General features: G+C 32.6%; 1 protein-coding gene across 1 annotated transcript in view; it reads left to right on the forward strand.

Moving 5' to 3' along the window:
- Positions 1-12,724, forward strand: part of LOC129217345 (beta-glucuronidase-like) — a 29,002-nt gene that overhangs the window by 3,538 nt on the left and 12,740 nt on the right. The window contains exons 3-8 of the mRNA XM_054851629.1: positions 42-217; positions 2,241-2,386; positions 4,029-4,228; positions 8,549-8,689; positions 9,165-9,337; positions 10,178-10,321. Coding sequence (XP_054707604.1) covers positions 42-217; positions 2,241-2,386; positions 4,029-4,228; positions 8,549-8,689; positions 9,165-9,337; positions 10,178-10,321 — 980 coding nt within the window. The remainder of the gene's footprint in view (positions 1-41; positions 218-2,240; positions 2,387-4,028; positions 4,229-8,548; positions 8,690-9,164; positions 9,338-10,177; positions 10,322-12,724) is intronic.

Raw genomic sequence — 12,724 nt, forward strand, 5'->3', positions numbered from 1 at the left:
TTCTAAAGAAAAATGTGTCAAATGTGTTTTATTAATTTTAGTATCTCAATGGAAACTTTCTCATGAATCACACTGGAGGACATTTGCCTTTTGAAGCTGATGCTACCAGTCACCTTAATTACTTTGGACCTAATCGAGTCACTGTTGCTCTGAATAATACCCTTTCTGATAAAACCATACCTCAGGGAAGTAAAACATTCAAACATGCAAAAGATGGGTTTGTATTTCTTCTCTTTTTGCATTTAATAATGAACACACACATATATCTTGCTGATATTTTACTTAATTCAATAATGTCTTAATAATTGCCATTTTTATCCCCCATAACATGCATAACAGACATTCCTATAGAAGCCTTCACAGACTTGCAATGTTTAATAACATTTGTAGTACTGAAAGCATTTGTTAGGAGACTCCTCGCTTGCACCCTGACCATGTTCTGAAACATGATATAGAACACATAGATACAAGAACTAAATCAAAATGTCTAGAAACACACTTTATTTGTGCCCGCCAAAAACACAGCCGATGACCTGTCAACAAGGTATTATTTTATCTGGCCCCACCTGCCAACCAAATTGAATTACAACAAAATTTGCATAAATCACAATAAATAAAGAATTGAATAATTAAAAATAGAAAACAGTTCAAAGTTTTTTTCCGATCCGTTTCACAACAGCTTTAAAGCATGATTGTTCTTCCTTCTTTAGGTTTTAATTAATTTTGTTGTGAATAATGTTTCTTAAACTATCATTCTTGCCAGGGGTGCCCATCCGCCCCAAGTCCAATGGTGAAAATCCCCCCCCCCCTATTTTCTCAACCCTTTTTCCCTTTTTATTTTTTAGCTCTCTTTTTTATTTTATTTATATTTTTTAAATATTTTTATTTATTTATTTTTAAATTATTATTATTATTTTATTAGAAAAGTTTTATTATGTGCCAATGACACACACACACACACACACAAACTAAATAAATAAATGAAATGAAATATAAACAAAATAAAATAATTTAAATTCAATATAAATCAATAAATAAAGTTAAGTAAATAAATTTTTAAAAAACTAAAAAATCCCCCCCCCCTTAAAGCTTTGATGGCGCTACTTGAGCCATAACACCCCTCTCTCGTCGGCACCCCTGATTCTTGCAATAAATTTACAAAATAGCCTCCAGGAAATGCTAATAAATGAAGTGTAATAAGACGGATTAAAATAAAACTGCACTGTAAGGTTTATGCAAAATCTTGGTTTTGAATAATTTATAGTTGGGGCAAACCTAACCTGGCAGCATTGTGAAGGTTATGCATTTTCTAATCATACCATATAAATGCTGCCAGGTTATATTTGACCCAACTATAGGTTAGAAAATATTTTAGATAATAGCAGTAGGACTTTTTCAAATGTAATAAGTACTAAGGGGACTGGAAATAATTGTCATGTTTTTTAAATATTTTTTTTTTTAAATCTTTATTTTCAATCAATGATAAAATGACCCTCATTACCATTAGCTTTTTGCCACCTTCAAGTAGTATAGTGCGAATTTTTCAATCCCCAATAGATAAACTCAATTCATTTTTGGAGCAAAATATTTGGAAATGGCATCTTGGAAACAAGCCAAATTTTCAAGTTTCTTTTTCATAGAAAGTGTTTTAAACTATTGAAAGAAAAGGAAATCAAAAGTAGAATTAGTGGAGAGAATATTTTCACTATTATTAACAGAAAAGATGTGATCCTGAAACATGATATTGCAAGCCCACATTGCACAAGAACCCTTTAAAAAATTTAAGAGCTGTAGTGGTCTGCTCCACCCCTTCATACTCACCTGACATTGCATCATCTGATTTCCCTTTATTCCTATCTATATGTGACAAAAAAACTGGAAAATTTGTTCTATATTCCAAAATGATATCTCCAGATATTTTGCTCAAAAACCAATCCCGCACTACACGCCAAAAAAGTTGTTGATAACGATGGTAATTATGTATCCTTCATCAAAAATAAAATCTTTCAAAAATTAATTTGTTTGAAAAAAATGACAATACTTTCCAGTCTCGCTTAATAGTTTAACACTTTCAGTAAGATACCTACTAATAACCAATTTCAGTGTTTTGGAATTTAAATGTGAGTTTTAAAGATATATTTACTGTATATTTTTCTATGCATTTGTATTCATTGCTGTTGATTTTCAATTGCTTTAAGACAGACAATATTGAATTTTGACTCATTTCCCATATTTTTAAGGCCATACCCTCCTGGGTATTTTGTACAAGGTACCAACTTTGATTTTTTCAATTATGCTGGAATACATCGATCTGTGTTTTTATATGCAATACCTCAAGTACACATTGATGACATCATTGTTACTACTGATATTTTAAATGGAACAGGTATGTTGCAGCTATTCATGAGAATTACATATAGATTGATGAAACAATAAAAATCATGTTATAAACTAAAAGTTACTGCCCCATCGACAGGGTTTAGCCAGAACTGCAACCAAATACCCGAAGAGAACCAAGGCGGGCCCTTAGTCAGTTATGTCACCGGGTTCTTCCCATCCCCCAAAAACAGAAAAAAAATCAAAGAAAGGGGGAAAAGAAGAAAAGAAAGGGGGGGGGAGACAAAATACCTTACTAGAAAACAATTAACTCTATTTTAAGTGTTACAGCAGTAAATATCAAAAGAGTAAATTTAACTTAATCTTTACGTTTTCTCATATTCAGTTTTTCTTCCTTTATCTTTCAACCTTTCTTTCTTTTTTTCTTCCTTTCCTTCTTTTCTTTGTTTATGTCAGTGTTGCCCCCTCCCCTCCCCCATGGCTTGGGACCCTAGTTTCGGACTAGGCTGACATTGCCTCTTGTCCGACCTGTTTGCATCTGCATCCAGAGATGGCAATTTTACCATTGTTTGGGATCATCAGTCTGGAATAGCCGTAACAGAACTAGGGGCAGTAAACCACCAAATGGTACCACCTCTCAATGTTATGTTACATTTAAATTTAACAACCAGTTTGAAGATAATCTCAGTTTTAATGATAGTGTTATTGCATCCTGCTCTGCTATTGCTATTCCAGACTGATGATTATTAACAAGCTGAAACTGTAGTCTCTAAGTGCTGTAATAGCTGTATGGAATTTGCTTGTAAAAAATCAAGATAAAGAATTTTATTTATAGAAATAAATCTAATATTTGAAGCAGAAATCTTCATTCAAATTAATTATGTGTTTAGAACCTTGAAGAACTTCTTGATTCAAACAAAAATGAACTCAAATAAGTAGTTCCTTGGATATTTTTCCTGAATGTTCTTGAATACTTTTCAGCTTAAAAACAAGTGTTTGCTCAAAAATAAACATTTATGTATTAATACTCAACTCTTTTTAATAAGTTCTTGTATAAAACTTTATCTTTTTAAAGTAAATGCACATGCAATGTTCATAGAGACCAGATAAAATATTCATATACTTGAAATGTACATTTCACTGGCCCGGATTTGACTGCATTGAATGTCTATGCTCCTTGATTTAGCAAAATCTTGATTTAATGATAATTTTTTCCAGTCCCTTGACAATCGTTAAATCAAGGTTACACTGTATATTACATTTTATTTATTTTTTTAAACGTTGTACTTGATGATATCAATGCAAACCTAGATACAACTTTCTTCGAAATTTGTTGAAATGTTTTGAAAAATGTTTGTTTCTCTTCTTTCGGCTTTATGCTTCAAATTATCAACAGGGTATCATTTAACTTAGCTCTTTTGAATTGCCATCTCTGCTTGTGGCCTTACGTTTGAATTTTGTACATTTACTTCTTGTACAATTTTAAAATAATGATAATAATAAAGTAACTGCATTTTTGTACTTGAAATTGGTGTTAAGTGTACTGTTAAACCGAAGGAAACTTATTTGTACCAAAATTTACTTATCATTAATGTTTTTTTTCATACTAATATTAATTTCAGTTCATGTCACTTTGATTTTAAAACTTGTTTACCCGATCAATATATACTTTTCTTTTTAAATTTCCACAGGATTTGTGAACTACTCTGTATCTGTTGCAAATAATTTAAATTTGAAAGGGAAACCTCAATGTGTAGTTAGCATTTTGGACAAATACGATAGAAACATATCACTATCAAACAGATGTTCAGATGTTATTAGCATTGAAAATGCCAATATTTGGTGGCCCTATGGAATGCACAGTGATCCAGGGTACCTGCATAAGTTACAAGTATGAAAATGGTCTTTATTATTCTTTATGAAAATATTTAAGTTTGGTTAGCTTGCTTTTTTCTTGTTAAAAATGTATCTAGAAATTGTTTAAGTTCTAGATCCGGTCCCTATATCCAGGCTAAGAACAATTTCTTAGCCTTGTCCAAGCTGAGAAATTGCTCTTAGCCTGGACAAGGCTCAGAACAATAAATTAGGATTCTCAGGAATTGAAGCTATATTGAACCATTGAATATCTTACTAGCTTTTTTTTCTATCCTTATTTCTTTTCCGATTTAAAATTCTCTTTGCATCAAATCTGATGATCAAAGTTGTGATAAATGAAACATTACTCGTTTTTCAGTAGCAATTTAAAGTTATGTATTTTATAAAAGTCCATATTTTTTATTCAATAATTCTGAAATTGTGTACATTAAAAATTAAAAAAAAAAGCAGTGTAGTGATTTTTTGTAACTGGTTAACTTATTATTTTCCAATTCACATGCCATTTTTGCTTAACTCACTTATCACATTAATGAGCTAAACCAGTCTTGGAGTCAATCTCTTATATCGTGTTACTGTCATAATAACATATATTTTGATGTTGAATCGACTTTGATGATATACTGAATAACAATTTATTTTATATTAAAAACCTCATTTAAAGGCTGGATATTCATGTTTTGCAATACCATTGAGTTAAAACATCAATAGATTCCAAAGATATTGATCTAATATGTAGGGCCATCACCAAATTTCAAAATAGCTTTCTGTTCCACCAAGAACATAGGTGAATTCATCCAAATTTTAGCTCATTTAAATGCTTTTAGTGACGAGTTGTTGTTACAGTCAGGGCAAATATAGACTTCCATTTTAGGGGGGTCATGCTCAAAAGTGAACTCCCCCACTCTCATAAACGAACCTACAGTATTAGGTACGAAACACTACTGAAACTGATTGAGCAGGGCCGAATTTAGCTTCATGCCACCCCTAAGTAGTTTTGAAATCTGCCACCCTCCTCCACTTACGTGATTTATCCAAGGTCAATTTAAATACTTCACAAAATATTCAAAACGCGAAATCTGCGACAGCTTTATTTTCATGAAAATATGTATATGTATCTACTCTTTATACTTCTCATAGTCATGTCGTGCATGCACCCCATGTTTTTCCTTTTAAATATTGCAAGTATTTTGATTGTTATTAAAATTCGCAATCACAAACTTTTCAGGCAATCTGTAAGGCATGTTAAATCTCTAAGGGGCTTTAAATCTGCACAAGAGGTTTAAAGAGTTTTTTTTACTCTTTTTAGCTCATTTCCAAAGCATGATGAATTCAAAAACTATTTATTACAATTATATTCTGCCTTTTAGTATTTGTGTGACTGAAATTTTGCATTTGATTTTAAACACTTTCATAAGACATTGACAACGGCATTTAAATTAGCAAAAACAGAATTAGTTCATTTTTTGTTTGCAATGTAATCGAGCAAAATTAACTGAGCAAGAAAAAACCCCCTAATTTCAAAATCATTTGGTTTACTTGCACTTTATTTTTTTCAATATTCAAATGTGTATACAGTAGACCCTTGTTTTACGCTGTTTCGATTACAGGGTTTGTACTCAGTTTCAGAAATAAAATGAAGGAGTTTTGGAGGAGTAAAATGAGATTTTGAAGGAGTACTAATGGGCTGTCCTTAAATGATGTTGCACTTTTGTTTCAACATTTTTGACCCCCTTCCTCTTTGTCACAAAGTGTAACACTTTATCTTACTCCTCCTCTGGTCACATGTCATATTTTTTAAAAGAATATTGTTATAATAACTGCGTGATGTCTCTTTTCGTCACCCACTCTCTTCTTCTTGTCGCCTTTTCACGAACCCGTCTCCCCTCAAGGCATGACATCACTTGTGGATGACTCATTTTACAATATCATAACTGTGATTTGCTAAACAATTGTTTTTTTAACACAATCACTTAATATAGTACATCTGCTTATGTATTTTTAAATATTTTAATAATAATTAGACAAACTGACTTTTGCAGCTGAGAGTGGGTGGAGGGAAAAGCAATAATCATAAAACTTGAAAAAATAGCCAAACACCATTTAAGCATGGTATACTTCATTTGTGAAATGTCTTAGTCATCTAATAATAATATTTTAACCTTCTACTTTTATCTCTTCTATGATCAATTTGCAAATCACATCTTTATGGAAAAAATAATGGAAATTATGGAAAAAACGAAATTACTACATTAAAATCGCCCTTTTCGCTCTTGTGACAAAGTTAAGTTGTCAACCAAAGTATTTCAAGCTACTGTCATAGAGGAAGATTATGTAGTCTTGAACTAAGAAAGTAAGAGTTTTGAAGGAGTTCAAACCAAAATGAAGGAGTTTGAAGGGCCCTTCAAAAAGATTTCCTAAATGAAGGAGTATTGGAGGAGTTTTGAAGGAGCGTACGAACCCTGGATTATACATGGTTTTGATTATATGCTGCTTAAGATTTGACACCTTAATTTTATTTTACGCAGATGAGTTTTGGTGGATGCGGCAATGCAAACAGCTAAAATTTCCCCAACTTTCAAAATCCAAACTCCTAAAGATTGCAGATTACAGGTAATAAACTGCATTTTGGCGTGCTAATAATCGAGCTTGGGCCACTGAAGACATTTTATTCGATTAGTTCCAATGCTCTTTCTAGTAGTAAAGTTACTAAACTCACACAGTTCAGAACTTACTGGAAGAAGAGTTTTTAGGAGTGACAAAGGAGGCCAAAACCAACAAGGATACTGACGTCGGTGACGCACAACCAAAAACTTTCACATTGAAAATTTTGAGCCATTCCTAGACAATAGAAATGATCTTTCTGATCTGTTAGTGGAGGAAGATTCTGTCATGGAAATGACGCATGTGATCATGGATGCGTTAATGCTCTGCAATGAAATTAGAGAAAAATTCTTAATGACTGCCAAAAGACTTCCATAGCCAGCTCCTCTTTATAAACAAAGCATGAAATTAATTTACATTTTCTTTACGCATGTTGTGCATAAAAGTCGATATAAGTACACATTCAACTTATTATACAATTAGTCATCACTAGAATAAAGTACTTTGTTATCTACAGAACCAAACCCCTATTTTTACACTAGTATTAGGTCTCAGTTTACACAGTTTCGATTTACACGGCATTTCCGTAGAATGTAACCCCCGCCTAAAACAAGGGTCTACAGTATTAAAACCAATAAATTGTGGCGTTTTAAAACGTCACCTGCAGTATATAAACAATAAACAATACATACTAAAAATTTAAAAAATATTTTGATTCGTTCTACAAATAAATGGACAAAACAGTATGTAAGCTTTTCCAAATGGAGTAGGTTTTAACTAACTTACCAAATTACTTTCCAATTCTTAAAACATTCAAGTAATGTTTTGTGATGAACTTTCCTAAGGATAGGAGGAGTAAAATGCTCTTTTTAAAAACGCAGAAGGAGATAATGGTCACTCAGCCCTTGCAGTTGCCTTCCAGTGCTGCAAATCTGGCTGTACATAGTCTTTTTAAGAGAAACCAGATGTTACGTCTGTTTTACCATAGGCTAAGGATCTTCTTTGAGTTAAGGGATAGAATTTCATCGAAGGTATCGATCAAAGGGTAAGTTTTCTATCGGGGATGTACTCCGTCCCTGCTGCAAGCTAGAAATGAAACTTATTGCCCGTTACTGGAAATCCGTCACACCGCATTTTCTGTGGTTTCGACAATTACAGTCAAGTCGGCTGATAAGTTAAGATCAGTTATGTTGCTGTTTTAGGAAAAAATTAAAAAAGAACTGACGTTTTATTTTCAGGAATAATAATTTAAAAATTGAGATTGTTGAGATTGGAGCAAAATTTGCCGCCCCCAAAAGTTTTGCCGCTTTCGGCAGCTGCCTACTCAGCCTATTGGGAAATTAGACTCTGTGATTGGGTGTCAGAAAAAAGCATCTAATCGGCCAGGAATAAGGCACCTAATAGGGAATAAACGTTACAAATTAATTTCATAAACAATGAAAAGAAGTTGTATTCCAGATATTTATTTTCAAAAATAACTAATTAATTGAAAAGGCTACTGAAATTGTTTACATTTTATTTATAAAGTGTTTGAACACAATGTGGACGAATCCTATTGCCAGTGGCTTAAGGGGTCATGCTGGGGGTCATTGGGTATGACCCCCATGACCCTCCCATTGTATCCGCCACTGGTTACAGTAAGAACTTTTTTTCTCTTAGTTTATGTTCAGTGTAAACATAAACATTTCCTTTGCTCAAAATAATTTTGTAAAGCTTTCTTTTTCATTGCTTTTAGGTGGAAGTAAATTTTGACAGTATTAGAGATGTTTATCAGCAGCCTTTTGGAATAAGAACTGTAAAAGTTACCCAGAATGAATTCCTTATTAATGGAAAACCTTTCTATTTTATGGGTTTTGGAAAGCATGAGGATTCAAATGTAAGTTTGAATAAATAGAATGTTCAAATGATAGAATTAAATAAAAAATTCTTAAGCTTATCTTTTGCTTTAGGAAAAAGAGTAGAATATTTTCGTTGTTTTGCAGTTATTTCATATATTGTATTGGAAAATTGAATTTATGTATGTTTCATTATTTTTGTTGAATTCGAAAATTATTATTTTGTTGAAGGAATTGTTCTTGGATTATCTTATAGCAGGCTGCAAAATAATTGTCATTCTTTTCATTTTTGTTGCATATTATTTATTTTATTTCATTTATTTATGTATTTATTGCACGTATCTTTATGTAGTAAACAGTTAAGTTCTTTACCTTCCAATTGCAAGATTTTACAATTACATGAAGAATGGAATTTTCTATCCATACAGCTTTATCCATATATTAACATAGTGCATTGATTTTTCTATTTTAAATTATGGCTGAAAAAATATTTATTTAAAAATTCATTTTATGCAGATTAGAGGGAAAGGATTAGATTTTCCACTCATCATAAAAGACTTTAATTTAATTAAGTGGATTGGTGCCAATTCATTTCGTACGTCTCATTACCCTTATGCTGAAGAAATAATGGATCAAGCAGATGCTCAAGGAATAGTTGTTATAGATGAATGCCCAGCTGTTGGATTAAAGTAAGATTTCTTCTACAATATGAAAAAAATTTCAAAATCTTATGGTTATCATTGCTTATTTAAAGTGAGCAAACTGAAAATAATGAAATGCATCTTATGTAAATACAGGGCTAAAATTCAGTGTAGGATGGTGGTATTCTCACTGAAGTCTCTCAGATTCACTCCTTGAAAATAATCCAGATCAGAAACTCCCAAGCATGGTAAAATTCCAAAAATTTTTGTGAAAACAAACTACAGTTGAGCAAACCTAAACTAGCACTGTTGTGATGCTGTGATTAGGAACCAACTATACGTAAAATGTTTGAACCGACTATAGCCTGAACTTCACACTAATTAAAACTGAGCTCTCACAAAGGATAAATATCCATTTTAAAATTGAGTTTTACTTTTTTAAAAATGCTATAACATTTTCCTTGTTTAATTAGAAAAGAAAGAAAAAAATAAATACACCTATATATTGAAAGGAACTTGAACCACTTCAATGTTAGCACTTAAACATACAATACAATAAGAAACAGAATTCTGATTCTTTCTTTCAGACAAATATTGTTTTTTATTTTTATTGGTTAAGAAATGATTAAAAGAGAGGGAATAGTTATGCGAATATTTCTATGCAGGACCGAGTAAAAACCTTGCACAGATTTCTTTATGCGTAATCCTTTACTTTTTTATTTGTATGTATTTTTCTCCAAAACAAAAATTAAACATTGTAATCAAAAATTTATTACTCACAGGGCAGCTAAACTGTGCAATTAAGTTTTGATCCAAAAATATCAGGAGTTTTAATTTTATGCTCTGCTAATTTATGATTTAAAAAATATAATATTTTTCTTTTCTCAGGAATTTTAATTCAGAATTGCTGCAACAACACAAAGAAGTAATAAAAGAACTTATAAGGAGAGACAAAAATCACCCATCTGTGGTTGCATGGTCAATTGCTAATGAACCACAATCATCAAAGTCCCAGGCAGATAAGTATTTTGGGTAGGTAGCTTAAACAGTTGACTTTATGCATATATATTTATACATATGTATTATATATTCATGTATTTACAGTAAAACCTCACTATAACAAAATCTAATATGAGTATAACTCCCTGTACAGTACAATGATGTTATTTTGCGATTCTCATGAATTAGAATATGCAACGAAACTTAAATTGTCCTTCTCTGAATGAAGGAGTTATAAGTACTTGATTCTACTATGACTGGGTTTGGAAAGAGGATGTGTTATGCTACCCTTTTTCATCAGATTTTACTAAATTTGACTCAGATTTTACCCAGGCTATAAAGACACAACTGAATACACTGTAACTAAGTGGTTGTCACAGAATATTCTAATACTGTAAATGTTATAGAAATGTGGCATTGAGATATATAGTGCAAGGTAAAAATATGACATTAGCAGACATTATGTTTAGAAGACGATGGTCATAATATTGCTCCCTCCTCAAGCATAATATCAGTTCGTCAAAAAAATATGACAAATTTCTTTAACCCAAAGGATTTTTTTCTTTTTAAATGTCTTCCTTAAATCAGAATGTGATCTTGAAATTATTGTATTACTTTCTTCAATGTGTACGAATTTATGCATGCTGAAAAATTCTTTTTGTGTTTAATATACTTAACTTTTTTCATAAATATTTTTCAAAAATAAAATTTGCTGAGATTAACGGAAATGTTGGATTAACAGGGTGTGAATAGTGGGGCTCTGCTGTACGGGTTGATAAAAATTACGATGGTCCATAATAAAAAGTTCGGAAGTTGTATTCTCCACAAGTTTGCCCTTGTTCCAAATGGTACTATAAAATCAAGGGGGGGGGGGATCAGGTGAATTTCAATCGCAAAGATTAAGCACTTAAAGATTCTAATTTAGTATGGAAAAAGTGGAATTTTTACTAAAACACCAATATTTTGAAAAAATTTTACTGCTGCTATAATTAAATACAGAAATATTGTGGAAAAGGTATTTTGCATTTAAAAATGTAACATTATAAGTTTCTGAAATGCTAATATATTTTCTTGTTTACTAAGATTAATGCCATCATTTGCTCATCTTCTTGGGCATTGAAAATATTTACCAGTCAGTGGCGCCGACTCCATGGGGCCTGAGGGGGCCCGAGCCCCCTCAAAAAACATTTTGGGGGGGCAGAGCCCCCCCCCCAATAATATATTTTGATTTCTAAAATCACAATATTGGGTTATCATTTTTCATTTTCTTTATTTCACGATAATTTCCTTGCAAAATAATAGTGAGAATCATGGTAAAGTTACGGCGCTGCGAGTTCTTTGAATTTATTGCGCGAATCTTCAGGTAAAATCTGCCGCCGGCGTTGCGGCTGCGGCGACATGAAAAAGACTGGAGCAAAAGCGCCTGGAACCCTCCGTCTCGCATCCGTCGTCTTGACGCTTCGAGACATTACGATGCCCCGGCTATATAAAGCCCACTCTGACTGGCGCAGGGCGCAGTCATTCAATGTGAATAGTTTCGTTCAGTGCATAGTGTATTCTGAATTAAGTTTGCAATGGACAAATTTGTTACCAAAAAGGCACGTTTGGAAGTTACTGCAGAAGAAGACCATACTGCAAGTCAACCACCTGCAATTATTGTGCCTGCTTCGTCGTCATCGGGTGAGAACTGTTCACAGCGGAAACCTGGACAATCCGCTAAAGGAAGATCATTTCAAAAGTCTTTTTTGAACAAATATACATGGCTAGAATATGAGTCATCAACTGAAAAAGTTTTTTGAAAAACCTGCAAAGAGGCAGATGCTAAAAAGCTATTTCAATTTTCTTCAAAAAAAGAAGAAGCCTTTATTTCCGTAGGATTTTCTAACTGGAAAAAGACTTTGCAAAAATTCCGTTTTCATGAAAATACGTTTACACACAAAGAAGGAGTTCTGAACCTGAATTCTATCTCTAACCGAAGTGTGGCTTCCCAATTAAACGAGCAGTTAGCTAGTGAAATGAAGAAAAGCCGTTTAGCTCTGGAGACAATTTTTACTACCGTGCAATTTCTATGCCGACAAGGACTAGCTATCAGAGGGCACGAAGATATACACTCAAATTTTTTTCAATTGTTAGAACTCCGAAAGAATGATGTACCCGAGTTAAAAGTTTGGTTAGAGCATTCGGGGTACAAGTGGATGTCCCACGATATTCAAAACGAGATCATTGATCTTCTAGGAAAGTCTGTGTTGAGAAAGGTATTGGCTTCGATCAAGAAGACTGAACATTTTTCTATTATGGTTGACGAAACAAGTGATTCTTCAATTCACGAACAAGTGTCATTTTGTATTCGTACGGTCGATGATTCCTTAATCATCAACGAAGACTTCATTGGCTCTTACGAGACCCCCAACACTGAATCGCAAACTCTGTTTAGTA

The sequence above is a fragment of the Uloborus diversus genome, chromosome 2 (assembly GCF_026930045.1).
Source record: "Uloborus diversus isolate 005 chromosome 2, Udiv.v.3.1, whole genome shotgun sequence".
Taxonomy (NCBI): Eukaryota; Metazoa; Arthropoda; class Arachnida; order Araneae; family Uloboridae; genus Uloborus; species Uloborus diversus.